The sequence below is a fragment of the Apiospora hydei genome, assembly GCF_038363865.1.
Source record: "Apiospora hydei strain CBS 114990 chromosome Unknown utg000004l_segment0_segment0, whole genome shotgun sequence".
Lineage (NCBI taxonomy): Eukaryota > Fungi > Ascomycota > Sordariomycetes > Amphisphaeriales > Apiosporaceae > Apiospora > Apiospora hydei.
Genome location: NW_027117363.1, coordinates 3,112,619 through 3,129,766, shown reverse-complemented (window position 1 = coordinate 3,129,766; position 17,148 = coordinate 3,112,619). Strand labels below are relative to the sequence as shown.

The window sequence follows — 17,148 nt, the reverse complement described above, 5'->3', positions numbered from 1 at the left end:
ATGGTCGATACATCTGATCTGATACCCAAAATTTCATGTACATACTTTGAAAGACATCTTCGCGGAGATAACGATTAACAAATGTCGAACAGAAGATATTGCTCTACCAGGCGCGCTGGATGTGAAGCAATGCCCAGGCTGGCGAGACCCTGAGATTCGTATGTGCTGTGCTTGCGTCGTTATGCTATTCAGCCGTTCCTGCGCCCGATCGCAAAACACGGCTCGTGGAGCTGAACAATAACAACAGGCCTAATGGCGGCCATGCCGTCCGGGTAACGGGCCTGCAGCATGTAGCCAAGGGCCCAGAACCAGATGGAGGCCAAGGATCGCCCACACCATCGCCGTGGCCACCCGCCCCCAAGTCTGGGTAGGTAGGTAGTGCGCAGTGGCAACTCAATAGATGCAGTCATGCATGCTTACTGTGGCATCCATGATTGGGCGCTTGCTCGTAACGTCCACTGCTGTCAGATCCTATCTCCCAGCATGATATCATGGATATGAGGCCGTTGGAAGGCCAGATTTAACGGATGCTGTCGGGTGGAAATGATCAAAATGCTTACTAAATGTAGATGGTACACACTTCGATGATGTCAATAGGATAAAGTAGGATCCCATTCCTCGACGATGCCTACATTAGGTAGCAGCATTGCATAAGTCGGCAATGTTTGGACATATGTCATTGCCTTCATATTCTGAAGCATGCCACTAGCATCGGATGCCCTTGGGTGGTTCACGAATTGGGAATTGTCGTAGCAGCAATCATCACGTTGGAAGTGTAAATGAATGATGAGTGATGTTGATATATTGTTTTCGGGATGTAACGGCCCCAATACAGTGAATACATGCTGCGGGCGTGTAAGTCCACTAAATAAACGAGCCTCGGTCGGCACATTAATGTTGCGACCAGCCGATGATACTTACTTGTGCCTAGCATGCCCAGGATAGCAGGGGTTCAGCGCGAACCGCTTAGAGCTTCCTCCGATTCGTAACGACTCCCCTTCAAGTACAACGACACTTCAATATCATTGTCGCGCATCGCAAGGGCCAATTCAAGATGTCAACTGAAGGCGAACCCGCGAAGGATAGCAAGGCCAGTCAGGGAGCCAAGGACGGCAAGGACCCTTGGAGCAAGGAGAACAAGAACAAGTTCCAGAAGTGAGCCTCCAATTTTTCTTTCGCATTGCCGTTCCCTCGCACCTCCAAGGCCTTTCTAACCCGCTTCTCCCTCCACAGCAAGTCCAGAAGCGAATACTTCGATCCCTGCCAAGAAGCCGCCGAACGAAGCATACGATGCCTTAACCGAAACGGAGGCGACCGCAAGATGTGTTCAGACTATTTCGAGTGAGTCTCGGGAGCTACGGGCTGAGGCGCAATGCATTCCTGCTCTCCCTTGGGCCCCGGCTGGAACATACAAATCGGAGACTAACGGTGGGACAGGGCATATCGAAACTGCAAGAAGGAATGGGTGAGTTACGAAATCTCGACGACGCATGATGATCCTCTGCTTTAGGGCATCGCAAGCTGACAAAACTCCCAGACTGAGAGGCGAAAGAAAGAAAAGACTGGCTTCTTTTGGTAGTCAACCATCATCATGCACCAAACCACGCTCAGTGGGCGGGCGGCCGATATTGCCATGACGAAAGCAATCCAGTCTTTTGAAGTCACTGCAAACAGCCCTGGTTATGGCCTCACAGCCAGTTGTAAAATATTGTACATGCAGAAATAATGAATCACGAGAGCGCACTACAGATGCGATCATCTAATACTGTTTCGATGTCGAGTCCAATTCATCAGAAAGATGCATTTAGATCCTCTACTTGCCTACTTACCATAAGAAACTCCAAGTCGGGAGCCGGTGTCCAGCTGTAGACCTGGTCACCGCCTACCAAGTGCGGCTGGCTTAAAGGTGTGTGTACAGCCGATATATGGGCCGGCCAGCTGAACTCCGTCCATCGCTCATTATAGTTCAACCTACGGCCGCCCTGCAGGGGGGTCACCAACGGGTGGCAGAAAGAGGATAACCCCACCAAATGTGTCGAGGGGCAGGTCCATGTGGCCGCACAGCTGTAAACATGCGATAGGCACGATGTAGCAGAGATTCTAGAATAATGAGACACTGTAGAGAACTCACGATGCGCCGATGAGAAGCATCGCCGAAATTGTCAAGCTTCGGCCACCTTGTGAACTGATTTTTATCTAATTTGTGTGTGTGTGTGACTCGACGACCTGGTTTTGAATTTTCCACTTGCCATGAACCCCCACCGAGGTTCTTGTCAAACCCCGTCTCACCCAACAACATCATCACCACACCTGGCGGCGTCCAACAATCCGCAACACCGCCGCCCATCATGAATGGCTACAGGGCCCATCGGCCTACGCTTCGGGATGACTGCGGCATGCAGCTCCAACGTGCTTGGCAAGATGGACTGTGGGCCAATATCATCAACATGGCCAGGTCAAAGGCAAAGACCAGCAAGGATTCCTACTTCGAGGTAAGCTATATTTGCTTTGTTTATTTCCCCCTCATCTACCGACGTCATTGTCGACACACTGGAAAACCATGTGTTTGCTGGTTCACCTCTGGTGAGGTATGCGTGCGAGTCTTGGAGGCTTTGCAGGTCTCAAAAGGACTCTTGTGTTAGTCGCCGAGACTCTGCGTAGACTTTGGTTGGAAAGCCGCATAGTCGCTGTACAGCTCCCGTACACTACCACAAGATTTTCCTCCCAACCATCGACCAGAATCCATTTCATTTTGGGGCTGCCTCAGAATGCTGTGGCCTGCTTGCTAGACGTGCACTGTGAAGCAGTATTCCATCCGGACTTGCACCAAGGTCGACCTCGAGGGTTTTCAGATCATGGCAATCATGATATGTGAAATGATATACCCGCCTACAAGGGACTATCCGATACATGTTCACAAACCACAATCATCTTGATTTTTCTGTCGTATTCTCACTTCAAGAGGGTGAGATACATCGGTGTCGGTGACAACCTGCTGACTGGGTATAGGCCCTTGAACTTGCTGCTCGCTCACAACTTGACACGCCCCTTGACCGAAAGGCTGCCTGGCAGGCTGTTGACAAGATCATTAAAGACAAAGTGGTTGTCAAAGACCCTGCAACCGCAGACCTGTACGACTGGGCACTCGTCAGCACTGGCATGACCAGTGACCAGTATCCTAAGTACATCGGTGCGATGCGCGTCAATGTGGTCAAGGCAAACCCGAAAGCGAAGGAGATCGCAAAGACGAGCTTCTTTTCTTGCGTTGCTAACTCTGATTGGGAGCATGCTCAACAGGTATGATTCTAATTAATATAGCCTCTCTTTCAACCCCTTTCGACTAACTCCCCTGATAGATTGCTGCCGTCATGGACAAGAGCTTCCCAGCTGAGCGAAGCTTCCACTTCCGCAACGTAATTACTACTTACATCTACGCAGTAAGGATTCAAATCAGCCAATTGTTCACTCACGTGGTACTTCTTACTTACATTGGGTATAGGCTTCGCTCGATGACAATGATGTCAAGAAATCCATGTTCCGAACTTTGGCTTTGCGGCAAATCGAGAAAGCCAAGACCTCCCGCTCTCAGGTACTTGAAGGATCACATTTTGAGATTACCCGGATAGTATGCTAATATACCATAACATAGGAGTCTAGCTCTGAGCCTTTGCCACCTCGTGTCATCGCAACCCAAGACGAGATGTTGCTCTGGCTCAACATGGTCATAAAGGAGACAAAGGGAGATGACCTAGTCAAGTGCCTTACAGATCCCAGTTACAATGCCCTCAGTGCCCTCAAAGATGGATTTGAGACCATTTGCTCTACAATGATGGATCAGCTGAAGGAGCTGGGCGCCTGGGATGAGTTCTATACCATCTGCAAGGCGATATTCGAGAATGGCGTTGCATTTTGGCTGGTGGAAGAACACGAGGCCAAAGAAAAGGCCAAACTGGACGCACAGCCAAAGCAAGAGAAGTCACTCGAACAGAAAGCAGCTGAACTGATGGCGGCTATGGACCGCCTGAACATCACGTCGCCTCAAGATCTTCTCAAAGCCAAACGGGCAGCTGAGTCTATCGCCACGCGTACCATTGTTAAGGACTGGAAAATGTGGGAGAATTTTATCATTGCTGCGAGCAAGCAACCGAACGCCAGAAAGTGAGTAACACTAATGTTTCCTGTTTCCCCTAAAAGCCATACTAAACTCGTCATAGGGCCCTGGAGGAGGTGGAGGGTTTCTTAACGACAATAACCGAATTTGGCGCTCAGCATCCCATCTACCGCACTCAACTGGACATGGCAAAACTGATTATCGCCTTTGAGACGCCCAGCGAGTCAGAGAATGACATTACGAACTTAGCAGCCCGCGTTGATGGTCTCATGAGGTACATTGACTCGCATTACCGTGACATGAGTTGCTTTGATAATCTCAGGCGCTTCTTCGGTTTGCTTTCTACCGACGAGGTCACGTCTCTGGTCAGCCGTTTGCCCAGTTTGTATTCACAGGTAAGTCTGCCGGCTGATTTGAAACTTCTAGTCGGGGACAACTCAAAGCTGACCAAATCAGTCCGAAGAGTCGCAGTTCCGGAAGATCATGTTGCAGACTTTCCACCTTCGATTGCGGTATTTCTTCACCACTTCCTCAAAGTGTTACAAACCGTCTTCAACCTACCGCGGCGCTACTTGTGGGATCTGTCACTCCGACTCTGTCCCTGAGAGATGCGATTCTTGTTTGAAGGATATCGCGAAAGAATGCATCTGGGTCTGGAAAGAGGGCCTAAAGAATGAAGCCCTCCTGGAGCAGCTGAAAAGCGAAGGCGCCAGCCCTTATACGGACTTGACGATCATCGGGTCAGTGTGCTTGTTGAAGCTCGCTGGACTTGATGGGTTTTGGGGGCGCCACGACAATTCTCCCTTGGCGTGGGCCGATCACAAGCGCGTAATGCAGGCGATCCTCTGGATGGATACGCAGCACCATTCGCAGTCTATCAAGCGACAGGACCTTTCTGTCTTACTTGTCAAGCTGTATGTCCTCATTGGAGCGGCATCGCATGCCAAATCCATCTGGGACTCCCTTGAAGTCAAGAACGTGACGCTCAACTGCCTGGGGCCCCTTTTTGCAGATCGCCTTGGCACCATGGCTCCTGGACTTTGGCAAAATCATGTCCACGGTAACACGCCTACATCGCAGTACTTGTATTATTACAGAAGTGCGATCAACAAAAACATCCCCAATAGCCTGCGTTTGTCTTTCGACAATGGCAGCTATGCGAGTATCTTAGGCAATCTTGCTACCAAGACGAAGCACAAGCAGAGCTGTACCTTGGTGATGGCTCTAGCCGATCATTACAGAGGAATCAGATCGGTTGATGGCGAAGTCATGCAAGGAACCTGGCAGGACGAGCTTGCTCGTAAGTACACTTGTTTCATTTGCGAAAGGCAATCCCACTAATTGTGATTAGAGCACATCAAGCCGGGAATGCGCCTTTATGATACTACGGACTATGGCCCTTTCCCTAACATCGAGGCAAACCCGGATCGGCCTATTCAAGACTTTCTTAGTATCGGCCCTGGTCTATCGGTACGTTCCACGAGCCCGAGATACATCTTAGCTATTCCTGACAACTAACCTGGCCAATAGGAGGACCGAGCCCACCTGTCGCTCCTTTCGGAGCGATTCCTCAGTCTCATCGCATACAAAGAGCCGAAAGACTACAAACCCGGCAATGCGGCTCTGGCTAAGGACCGCGACCGCAATGTCGTAACCCCGGCTTGCCAAGATATGACAGAGTGGATGGCCACGCTCTTGAATGGAGCTGACATTCGGGATAAGCTGACTCTCCCGGAAGTCGAATACTACAGCGTGGTACACGCATTAGCTACCTACGTCGGCTTGTCCTTGACGGCTTCAAAGGGTGATGGGCTTGACAGATTTGTGGAGTCTATCCGCTGCCAACTTACCAACCAGGTCACACGACTCACGGAGCGCAGAAAGACGGCCTCGGAAGCAGACATCACCAGAGTCGATGTATTCCATGACGTCTCTGCGTTGCACGCTAATGGAATGCTGCGCGAGTCTGCACTGGTGACTGTACACACGATCCGCTACCTCGAGCGCGCACGTGGCGCCGATCCCAAGAGCCCGATGCCTAAGTGGATGAAGGAGCATCTCAGCATCTTGCGAGAGGCTACCTCGACTGCCAACCGCCGCCTGAAAGAGTACATCGAGAGACTCGACGACGGTCAACCCGGCTGGCTGGGCCGACCGGATCGCCGAGTGGGCCTTTGGCGACTTGGCCAACGGCTCCCGCGCTGTCTCTGACGACGCCGACGAAACGTACGAGAACAGCGATGCCGACATGCTGCTGTACAAGGCCATCGGTCCCAAGCGCAACTTCACGATGGCGATCGACCTTATTGTGCATTCGTGGGCGGAGGCCGCTCGGGGTTGGAGCAAAGTCAAGCTCATTGAATAAATGCCAATGCGATGACCGCCTTAGCTCTTGTTGCCCGCTCTGCTCCCTGCTTGGGGTGGACTAGCTGAGCTGGTTGCTGTAGTGCTCTCGAAAACGGTCCAATGTTCAAGCGTATCCAAGGGATTGCAAGGAGTTCAAAGCGTAATGGTCAACAGACTGCTGCGCTCGAATCATGGCGGTCTTGACTTGCTATGAACGGGGGATTGCAAGGACAATATATAGGGTCTCTCAAGAGATGTCTCCAGCTCGTCCAAGTCTTGCAAACTGCTCAAGATGACAGCAAGGGATGTCTTTTACATAAGTACTCAGGTTAGTCCGAACCTGTCCCATCTCCGGGGCGAAGTTTGCATTTGCTTGTACTAGATGTCCCAAACCAATACAGAAAAGGAGCCAGAAAAGAACAAAAATAAGATAGCCACCCATGGTGAAAGCCATGCAAATCAAGATGGTTGACTTAATGAGATACCAGTACACCGTGATCGTAGTAGGACCAAATCCAAGATGTCGTCCATTTATCGCCACCAAAAAGGGGTATCATCAATTTGCCACACTAAAGCAACAACCCATCAACGCATTTCCATCCTTCTGCCGTGCTCGTGTTGCGTCCCAAGCCAAGAATATCTCCCATCCGACAATAGGTACTTTCTGATATGCGCAATTGAGATACCGCCCCTGTGCTCTCGCTTTTCTTGATGTATCCCAGGTCGAAGTCATGCACTCTAATCCATTCCACTGTTCTCCGTTTGTACCAGCCGCAAATGATGTTCAATTCTAGCTACAGATCTAGATCTTACTAAGCCCACCCCCTTTCTCAACCATCCGCGACTTGGATTTTCTCTTCTTCTATGATTTGGTGTGACCCCCGTCTCTCTCTTCTTCTACAGGTGACGGTCGCCCCCGGAGCTGTTGCGCCGCCGCTTCTTGACCTGGAGCGCGCGGGCCTCCTCGCGCAGGGTGACCCAGACCCAGAACCAGCTGAGCATCTCCATGAAAGCCAAGGTGAAGACGACGCGGTTGCGCAGGCCGTCCCAGCCGCCGCCGCTGCCCGTGCCGGCCACGGCGACGGGCCGCGACATGATGCCGCTCGCGCCGGGGCGCCGGGGGCCGGTGGGCGTGGTGAACCAGGTCGTCGCGAGGACGACGGCGAAGAAGAGGAAGCGCAGGGGCGCTTGGGCGCCCCAGTGGTGGACGAGCCAGATCTCTTCGGGCAGGGAGAGCGAGAGGATGTCGGAGAGGCCGACGAGGAGAAGGATCATGGCCAGGAGGGAGGTTACGGGGTGGGGAGGTTGAATTTGGTCGTCATGGGCTAGATGGAGTGAAACGCACGTTCAGGTTAGCGATCGGGCTTGCTTGCGCGAGGGAAAAAGGGGGCAGGCAGGCTGAATCGGCGGGCTAGGAAGAGGGAGTTGAGGGGGGCGCTTACCATGCCCATGGCTTCACCCAGCATGTAGACCAGCGCTTGGTCTGCGATGGTCTCCGGGTTGGTGAAGAAGAAGAAGGCCAGGGTGACGTGGAAGAGCGACAGCGAGGTCAGGATCGTCTTGGCGGATATGAGCGGCATGGCTGCGGTGTCCGGGTTGTTCTCGGGACGCGCAGACTATGGCAGGTAACTATCGTCGTGAGAGTGATCGTGGGGGTGCATCCGTCTTCGTCTGAGGTGAAGATGGTTGATGGTAGTGATGATGGGAAGAGTCGTGGTTCATCGATCAGCGCAATCTAGATTGGGCTTATAGATGGTGTGTGAGCATACGTGGATGTCTGTCCGTGGATGGCGTTGACAGGAAGGATTGACTGGTTGTTGCTTTCTGGGCAGTGCTGGGTTGGCCGTGTCTCAAAAATATTGATGGATACGTATGTCCATCGCGAGCCCTTGCAGGCTCTCAGCTTGGGCGTTGGTGCTGTTCCAATTTTTCGGGGGCCCTGCATTAGCTGATCGTTGCGCTATGATGAGTTGCTTCAGCTCAACCTTGCTTATCGTTTATCGCGGGTAGCGGGAGAGCTAGAAGCCTAACCGTTAATCTTCTAGCATGGTCCCTCCAAGTTGAAGCTTGGCCATGATACTTACTTGTTTGTACCCATCCTCCAATACCTGTCCTGACCATACGCAGCTATTTTTATCGCCTTCAGTTGTGTCAAAGTTCTAAAATTAGCCAGAATTCAAGCAGGAATAATACTTCATATCTTTTCCTGATTTATCTTTCTATCATGATTCCACTTCCATCTAATACTCCCCGGCCTGGCACGGAAAGCTACGTGAAGAAGGTACTTGGTGTAGATGATATTGTGTACTGCGGGGTCCTTCCCTGAAAGTCCAACGCAATGGCTGCTGTCGAAGAGCTGAAGTTCATCTGAGCCCAAAAGGTGGGGGTTTCGCAAACAATTGACTTCGAGCGATCGGTTGCTGCAACCTGAGGAAACAACAAAAACATTCGCGAACCAAGTCGTGTCAGGACCAGAACCTGCTGAAGTCTAGATTGCCCCCGGTCATGCTCTGAGCGAAACTCGTCTCTTTCTCCTCTTGTTGTACGACCTCGTCCTGCCCAAAATGGAGCTCCAGAAAGCAAGACACGTGCAGTATTTCCAGCGCTGTTACACCACAGTCCTGCCATCCGTCTACACGACCATGGACAGCAACCGCCTGCTGCTAGGCTACTTCACCCTCGCCGGGCTCGACCTTCTTTCTTCGCCTTCTTCCGCCTCAGCGTCAGCCAATGACGACAGCGCATCCGTAGCTCCCAAGTCTCTGGTACCCGCCGCGGATCGGCAACGACTGCGCGACTGGGTCCTTGCGCAACAACACCGGAATGGGGGCTTCTGCGGCAGCCCCGGCCATGTCCAGCCCGATACTGTAAAGCGAGGTTGGAACGAAGCAGTGTCCTACCCGGCGGTGAACGACACCGAGAACGTGAGCCTACCCGGAACATACTTTGCGCTGCTCACCTTGGGGCTGCTGGCCAATGAGGAAGAAACCAGCGTGCCAACAGCGTTTCGGGGCGTGACCAGGATAGGAACGCTACGATGGATCAAGCGACTGCAAAGACCGGACGGCAGCTTCGGCGAGGTCGTCAATGCGGACGGCTCCATCTCTGGGGGTCGGGATATGCGATACTGCTATATGGCCGCGACAATACGATGGGTATTGCGCGGAAACGAAGTGGGAAAGGACTTGGACATTGATGTCGATGGCATGGTGCGGCACATCAGAAAGAGCCAGGCTTACGACGGAGGATTTGCAGAGAGCCACATGGGCGAGAGCCAGGCAGGCTATGCCTACTGCGCCGTTGCCGCGCTATCCATGTTAGACCTTACAGCAGCAGATGCGGACAAGCCAAATCGCTATCTGAAGGCCGGAATACCCAACATAGCCGCGATGGTGCGCTGGCTCGTATCTCGACAGTTTGTTTTCACGGACAGCGATGAAAGTGATAGCGAAGAAGAAGTGGGGGAGGAGCAAGGCAACATCATTACGGTGCCGACCTCGGAAATGGCATCGTTGAATGTCACGGGCCCGGTACTGGGCGGGTTCAATGGCCGACCGAACAAGGTTGCAGATACATGCTACGCCTGGTGGGTAGCCGGTGCCCTGCATGTATTGAACGATGCTCTACCCGAAGCCGCAAGTTTGGACGGAGCATCTGGCCGTGAATTCCTGCTGCAGAAGACGCAAAATGCCTACGGTGGCTTCGGGAAGGATGCAGGGTCCCCGCCAGACCTGTTCCACTCGTATCTGGGACTGGCAGCGCTCGCTACGATGGCTGGGGACAAGACTGAAGAGGGTTTAGGCCAGTTCGATGTGCGACTCTGTATTGGAAAGGAGGCGGCCTCCAGGGTAGACAGGGCAAGGCAATTCTGGGCTCCAGCATCGACAAATGATACAACAGACGCTTAGAATAGAGACAAGAAAAAATATATGTTAAGGGGCCGGTGTGTTCTTCCCAGGTCACATCCACGGAAACTTGCTCAGGGCGTCCATGGACTGGTTAAACTTTCCCAACGGAGACGCCTCGTTAGATGCGACAAAAGCTGGGTTTACAAGCAAACATGGATTCGGACCTGTATTAAGCTATGGCGACCACTTGGTTGTCCTCACGTCCTGCACTTTTCGTTCCGCCATGAGGGCTAGGCGTTGCCAATCATAAGCGGGACACCATGGCCGAAGCCTCGTGGAAGATCGATTAGAGTTAAGGGGGTTGATGGTAGGTTTTTATATCCAACGGAGACCATACCCGGCACATCTATCTCCGTTGTGCCTTCGTTTTCCAGGTTCTTAGAATAATAAGCCCTCCCCGAGAACTCGACCTTGTGAGATGAGATTGACATTCCTACCGAGAAACAATTCACTGAGACACTCTGCATCCAACACGGCCATCTTTTCATCGCTTTCTTCAAAACTCGCCTACTTCCCTCACCCGAGATGGACGTCGCCAAGATGGACGTTGTCAAGAAGGCCCTGGGCTGGTTCGACATGCCTGGCGAAGTCAGGAACATGATATACCGAGACTTATTCATTCGTCCCGACACATTCGAGATTGTCGGCACTGGGCTCATCGGAAACCGTCTCTACCCTCTACTTGTTGGGGCTAAAGGTGACAAAGGCCTCTCTGTCTCGCTGCTTCGTACAAACAAACGCATCTACGCAGAGGCAGTCGGCATTCTCTACGGGGCAAACACCTTTTCGTTTCCCTGCCTCCCGGAATACCTCCGGAGCTTCTTCGATACCATCAACAAGGCCAACGCGAGGCTTATGACTCATGTTATCCTCCCGGCGGAACACGCGGCGAGCTACTTCGCCTCTGACCGCATCGGGCCAGAGCACCCCATATTCATCCTCGTGAAGCACTGCCAAGGGCTGAGGGAGCTCCTCTTCGACACCATCATCACCGTGCAGCCCTGGCGCAAAGACAGAGCGCCGAACTGGAACCCTTACACCCCCCCGACACTGGCCTATTTTGTTCAGGCACCTTGAGGGGATCCCTACGCTGGAAAGAACAGTCGTGCGGGTTTCCCATATAGACTATCGGATCTATAAGAGTATGTACCAAAAGGTTTTCTGGAACGGCCAAGAAGTGGTGTACGAACCCATACCTCAACTCGGAGCGGGCCTGGCCAAGCTTTTGAGTGCGATGCATCTGTATACTGAGTATATGGAGGAGAAGAATTGGGTCTGGGAGATGTACTAGCCGGAGCCGGAGCCGGAGCCGGAGCCACCCCTTTTGTTTTCAGAGAATGGCCAATACCGAATGAGCGTTGGCTGAGTTGGTTGGAAATCACATTTGATATTACCAAGAGCACTCATGTTGCGGGATACTTAGTTAATGCCTTTAGATGGCCAGACGAAAGAAACCCCTTTCAAGCCCTTGAGGTAGTGTTATAAGGATGGCTAATCAATTAATGCCAGCTTATGAAAACATCCATGTGCTCTCAACGTCCAACCTGTCCAACTTCCACTGGCCTGCTTCGCAGTGAAATAACATTGCTGTCGTTCCCAGATGCATGTGCCAGCAGCACCATCATCACGATGTGGCTCAGATGCGCGACTAGCGAGAATGGTAGGGTATCATCGATGAGATTCTGTAGGTTGTTTACGACAATGGTGAATGCCAGCTTTTGATACACGCAGATAGTTGGAGAATGACTACAGGATGGGCGGTTATGTCAAACGTCGAATGTCCCTTGCCGGCTATCCCATCCATGATCTAGCCCGTGATTCACCATGACTTGACGTGATCAAAGACACATCCAACAGAACGGTAAAGTTTATACAGAGCCATAACAAGAGGTGTAGTTACTCGTCTAATACTGGTAGAGCACCACGGTCCTGCGAAACTTAAACGGAGATGGATGTAATGTCAGATTGTTATAAACTGGACAATGAAATCGGCACCCTCTTGATAGTCGCCGACTATACAATTGTTCTTGATACTCGCCGACTATACAACTGCAATTGAATGCTTATCCGACTTTGCTCTGCGCTCTCCGTCAACCAGGCCACGACCGACGGCGCAAACCTCAATTCACCTCTGTACCCTTCTACTCTTTCCGGCAATATTGCAGATAATTTTACCGACTTGCACATCATTTGACTTATCATTGCTGCATTGCTCCCCTTTGCAGACAAATCGAAGCTCACTTGTCGAACAATCCACCCCCTTTCGGCGATGGCAGAGGCCAAGAAACCACTGGGCTGGTTCGACCTCCCTCCCGAGGTCAGAAACAAGATCGTAAGTAATTCCCCATGGACAATGATTGACAGAAGCCTGTTTGAATGACAGGATATCCTGTTTTCCATTTAAGAAGGCACCATGCCCTCCCCGGCAATGCGTTTATTCCACCTCCCGAGCCCTGACTGACCTCGTTTTTCTCTCACAGTACAAAGAGGTGCTCATCACCCCGTACAACCACCCTGGCTGGTCTCGCTCCGTTGGAATGTCTGAAGAGACCTCGACCGAACAGCAAAAAGAGAGCTTATCCAAGCAGCAAGAGACGTCGCTCGAACAGCAAGAAGAAAACGAAGAGCTTCCGTCCGATGACCAAGAAGAGAGCTGGCCCGAAGAGCCAGAGTACGACGATATGCCCCTCAGCGTCCAGATCCTCCGAACCAGCAAGCGCGTCTACAACGAAGCCGTCGGCTTCCTCTACAGCGAGAGCACCCTGTATGTCAGCCACCCCTGGACATCACCGATACCATTCTCCCGAACATCGGCGCCAGGAACCTGAGCTTCCTCCGACGCGCCTGGCTCCCCTGGCCCGAGTGGAACGAGTACCACCCCTACCCCGACGGCGGCGCCGACAAGGGCGGCAGCTTCGGCCTCCTCGCGCTGCTGGTCCAGCACTGCCCGCACATCCAGGAGATCGAGTTCGACGACCTCGGGCTGCGCGGTACCAACCTGGCCGCCGCGGGCGGGGTCGAGCACGTCTTGGACGCCGTCCAGGTGCTCGACTCGTACCTCCGGACCATCCCGTCCCTGAAGAAGGTCACGGTTTGGGGGAACCACGCTATCATTTCGATGTCTGGGATCTTTTTCGGGAGAGTCGGGACATCTACTGGGAGCCCGAACGCCGACTGGAGGAAGCGGTGGAAAACGCCGGCTGGGTCTTGATGCGCAGAGATTGCTACCGTTGGTGAGAGGGCATCAAGCTACCCGGCGCCTGGGAAGTAGGATACAACATCCAGGAATAGTGGTGATACAAAGGAGGAGGGTTTCTAGGATGAGTCGCCGTGTGTCGACACCCCCTTATAAGAATGATATAGGAAAATGAATACAGCTGACTATAATGAAGGACGCGGCTAGTTTCACATGCCAAGCGAACCAGATTCTCCCGTGATACAACACTGGCACCCATGATTCCACGAGACGCCTATTTGTGCATCCATTCGCCCACTTGCCATCTTCGGTGACGTTGTTTTTCTCCATCGCCGACACTCCAGTATCAACGGTCTAAGAGCTTAACGAAAAGCCGATAGAGAAGCTGTGAAACCGTAATCGATATGGAAATAGTAAAAAGAAGATCGTAATAGGAACCATTTACCATAATATGGTAGTTCGATCGAGTATCTCACGACTTCTCTGACACCTACCGTTGCTACGTATGCTGTGGGGCACAGTTACACACCCCTATCGGACGATCCCACGCTTCAGTCACACTATGTGGAGGACTTTCCCCGGCTTGGCTACTCCGATCCTGAGGGGCAAAAGTGGGAAAGCACGACGCATATAAGTCTACAGCCGAGCATCCTGCAGTCGGCTCTCGCTCGAAGCTCGCTTATTTTGGAATTCCCCATTGCCTTTCACACCTCTGTAGCAGCTGTCTACGACGACGGTCTCAGAGATTCACGGTATTCTACAGGACTCAATACCCGAGAACTCAAGCAAGGAGATCTTGCTGATATTCTACCAGGGTGTATTAAACCCGAACGCTTCAACATACGCACACGACCCTCATGGCCCCCTTCCCAAGCCCGAGGTGATCGACGCCATCACCCGCAAGAAGGCGCGGTACGGATACTACGCCGACACGAAGCAATGGCACCGCTACGACGGCGACGTGTACCCCCAGGCCAGGAGCAGCTCTCACTGCGTTACCTAGACCATGAGGGCGCGCCCATCCGGCTGGGGCCCAAGGACCCCCTTGGTCTTCGAGGGTCCCAAGCCGTGGATCAGCTTCTTCCAGCCCTTCTTCGCGCCGCTGCAGACGCTGCATAACATCGGCATCGGCCACTTCGAGCAGGTGTCAGACGACGAGGTGCACGCCCGTTTCGGCTTCGAGGACCAGCTCCTGTTCCCGCAGCTTCCCTGGGGGCTCGCCGAGATCCGCGGCGGCGGTTTCTATGATGAGCGCTACCGCCTTATTGATGGGGAGTGGTATATCGTGGAGCTCGAGATGCGGCGGACGTATCAGAAGATATCATTTCCCCTTTGGGCGATAATGAGGGTTCAGCAATGGACGGGCATATCGCTTCTGTAGTGATATGACTTTCTGTCTGGAGGTAAGGAAAAGGGGGTGTCTCCGAGGCGGTAATTCGATCGCGTTGAATGATTGGCGTGGGAATTGGTATCCGATGACGTAAATTGGTTTTGGTATACAACGTCCAAGAAAACTTTATTATTTCTCGTAGTTGGGAAGTTTGACCGAGTTTCCATACGACATTCTTGGACGCAATGGCAATGCTGGTACTCAAATATCTACCACGATCGGCGGGTTGCGCAGTTCGTTCTGTTGACCCGCTACTACGGCGGCGTTGACGAAGGTGGTAATCTTCTGCTCTCTCCGGGGCAGAAATTTGCTTAGATAGGAGGCGATTCTGCAGCAAGCCACGGAGATGGCCATCCAAGCCAGCATACCCCAGCCAGCCCATCCCGTCATGACTTTGCCGTATGCTCGTTGCACGCCATCTAGAATGATGTCCTCGCGACCGTAAGCCACATGGATGTGGCCGAACACCATCAGGCGGGGCCGCAATCGGTGTACCGTTTCAGCCAAATAGGGACATCCCGCTAGGTGAAAATCCCGCTGGTCGAGGTAATTGCGCGGCGGAGCATGTGTAACAAGAATATCCGGAGGCTGTTCCATGAGAGCCATCCTCTCCTCCCAGTGATCGACAGCGTCAAGACGATATTGAAAGGCCGAGATGCCATGCTGAGGGGTCCATGGGCTACCGAAAACAGTGAGTTTCCTTTCCTTATTGCCGCTGGAAGGAGCAATGCCTTGGTCGCCTGCTTCTTTGGTGGCTACACTGAGAGTGACGCTCGAGTCCTGTAAGTAGATTATATCTCCCCAGTCAAGGTCTGCTTTGGTTTTGGTCTGGCCGTAACGCCTTTCAGGGTATTTGGAGAGAAAGTCCTCGTCCAACAAGACATCATGGTTCCCAGCAACATAGATCTTGTACTTATAAGGCTGGGAGTTGAGCCACCATAGGCCGGCCTGCATCTCATCAAAAGATCCCGATTCCGTCAAGTCTCCCGCATGGATGAGTATATCACCTGGCGGCAATGAAGGCTGCTTGTTGTGCGTGTCGGAGATGCATACTACCCGAACCGGAGCGGAAGACAATCCCGTTTTGCCCGGTGGCCTTAGACGTTTCTGGTGATACTTCAACAGTGCCTGTGCGACCAAGCGTTTGCGCTGGCCCCGAATCCTGACATTAGTATGAGGCGCCGGGGTAGGCATGGATGTCGCACCAAGAGACGTTGTCATGAAGGGCGATGGGCCAAGAACGTAGTTGAGGCAGAGTCATTGGGGCCATTGTAACATTGTTGCAGATTGCCTGCTGCCTCGTGGCTTGCTAGCCCCAACCCCGCCACCACCTGTGCAACTCCTTGGACCGGTTGGTTGAAGGATCCTCCGAATTGCATCTTGGGTTTCAACCTACGACTCGCTAATACTGGGTAGTGAGATTCCCAACAGCGATATTTTGGTGAGCCTTGCTGCCATAATGGCTCGAGTGGATTGTAGTTTCCTAGAGTCCTACCTAGACAGCAACTGGTGATACCACGCAGCTGGTCATGAGACTATGAGGAATGGTTTGTTGGTGCTCGCTGTACCTGGGTTATACGTTCAGCTTGCAGCGGCCCCCAAACCGATCTCGGCTGGAGCAGACGCAGAATTGGTCACAAATTACTGTAACACTTGCCAAGCGCACGCATTTCGGTACGCCAAAAGGCGTTTCCTGTTTCACCTATAATGTACGTAATCGCATCCTTGGACTAACGTGCAATTCAGGAACAGTACTAGACTGGAGGAAGGGAAGCAAAAGTGCAGTTGGCCAGCAGTAAGCCCAATGACGCTACTTCCTTCTAAATTTAGGTCTTGGGCTACAGGGGTTGCAATCCTTACCCGCGCGTGTCTGTCTGTCTTGCCGCCAACCGCCCACGGACATAGACAAAGACCACGAGTTATCAATCACAACGCCATTGTGGTTCCTGGAGGATCATATGGCCCCCCTGATGCTAAGCCCTTTTGGAATGCAACAATCGGAGCAGATGAGCCTGATCCAGTCCCTGAAACAAGACCCTCCTGGTCTGCTGATCAGCGTTTGCTTCTCCCGCAGCTAGCTCCCATTGTCATTCACTACAGAACTCGAGCAGCGCTGATCACTTACAGGACGGAACGACATGTCGGAAGAACGCCTTTGTCTCTCCATGCTACAAGTGAGACCGCGGCTGCGGTACTG

At 52.6% G+C, this 17,148-nt stretch overlaps 7 protein-coding genes across 7 annotated transcripts; 5 read left to right on the top strand and 2 right to left on the bottom strand.

The window, feature by feature from the left end:
• Window positions 1-1,054: 1,054 nt before the first annotated feature.
• Window positions 1,055-1,579, top strand: PG997_003511 (uncharacterized protein; the record flags this gene model as incomplete). The annotated part of the gene is made up of 4 exons (XM_066807826.1): window positions 1,055-1,155; window positions 1,234-1,341; window positions 1,438-1,465; window positions 1,538-1,579. 4 exons carry the CDS (start codon window positions 1,055-1,057, stop codon window positions 1,577-1,579), a joined length of 279 nt encoding a protein of 92 aa, XP_066671444.1.
• Window positions 1,580-2,348: 769 nt separating this feature from the next.
• On the top strand, window positions 2,349-6,476 carry PG997_003510 (cytoskeleton organization protein; the record flags this gene model as incomplete). Its single annotated transcript, XM_066807825.1, has 10 exons — window positions 2,349-2,492; window positions 3,010-3,297; window positions 3,357-3,437; window positions 3,500-3,589; window positions 3,650-4,158; window positions 4,215-4,506; window positions 4,568-5,411; window positions 5,463-5,581; window positions 5,642-6,153; window positions 6,221-6,476. The coding sequence occupies 10 exons, from the start codon at window positions 2,349-2,351 to the stop codon at window positions 6,474-6,476; spliced, it is 3,135 nt and encodes a 1,044-aa protein (XP_066671443.1).
• Window positions 6,477-7,354: 878 nt separating this feature from the next.
• Window positions 7,355-8,037, bottom strand: PG997_003509 (uncharacterized protein; the record flags this gene model as incomplete). The annotated part of the gene is made up of 2 exons (XM_066807824.1): window positions 7,355-7,782; window positions 7,917-8,037. The coding sequence occupies 2 exons, from the start codon at window positions 8,035-8,037 to the stop codon at window positions 7,355-7,357; spliced, it is 549 nt and encodes a 182-aa protein (XP_066671442.1).
• A 984-nt stretch (window positions 8,038-9,021) lies between these two features.
• PG997_003508 (prenyltransferase and squalene oxidase) lies at window positions 9,022-10,365 on the top strand (the record flags this gene model as incomplete). Its single annotated transcript, XM_066807823.1, has 1 exon — window positions 9,022-10,365. The coding sequence occupies one exon, from the start codon at window positions 9,022-9,024 to the stop codon at window positions 10,363-10,365; it is 1,344 nt and encodes a 447-aa protein (XP_066671441.1).
• A 525-nt stretch (window positions 10,366-10,890) lies between these two features.
• On the top strand, window positions 10,891-11,442 carry PG997_003507 (uncharacterized protein; the record flags this gene model as incomplete). The annotated part of the gene is made up of 1 exon (XM_066807822.1): window positions 10,891-11,442. The coding sequence occupies one exon, from the start codon at window positions 10,891-10,893 to the stop codon at window positions 11,440-11,442; it is 552 nt and encodes a 183-aa protein (XP_066671440.1).
• Window positions 11,443-12,634: 1,192 nt separating this feature from the next.
• PG997_003506 (uncharacterized protein) lies at window positions 12,635-14,942 on the top strand (the record flags this gene model as incomplete). The annotated part of the gene is made up of 5 exons (XM_066807821.1): window positions 12,635-12,697; window positions 12,846-13,129; window positions 13,186-13,450; window positions 14,283-14,522; window positions 14,565-14,942. 5 exons carry the CDS (start codon window positions 12,635-12,637, stop codon window positions 14,940-14,942), a joined length of 1,230 nt encoding a protein of 409 aa, XP_066671439.1.
• A 210-nt stretch (window positions 14,943-15,152) lies between these two features.
• PG997_003505 (uncharacterized protein) lies at window positions 15,153-16,172 on the bottom strand (the record flags this gene model as incomplete). The annotated part of the gene is made up of 1 exon (XM_066807820.1): window positions 15,153-16,172. The coding sequence occupies one exon, from the start codon at window positions 16,170-16,172 to the stop codon at window positions 15,153-15,155; it is 1,020 nt and encodes a 339-aa protein (XP_066671438.1).
• Between the last annotated feature and the right edge of the window lie 976 nt (window positions 16,173-17,148).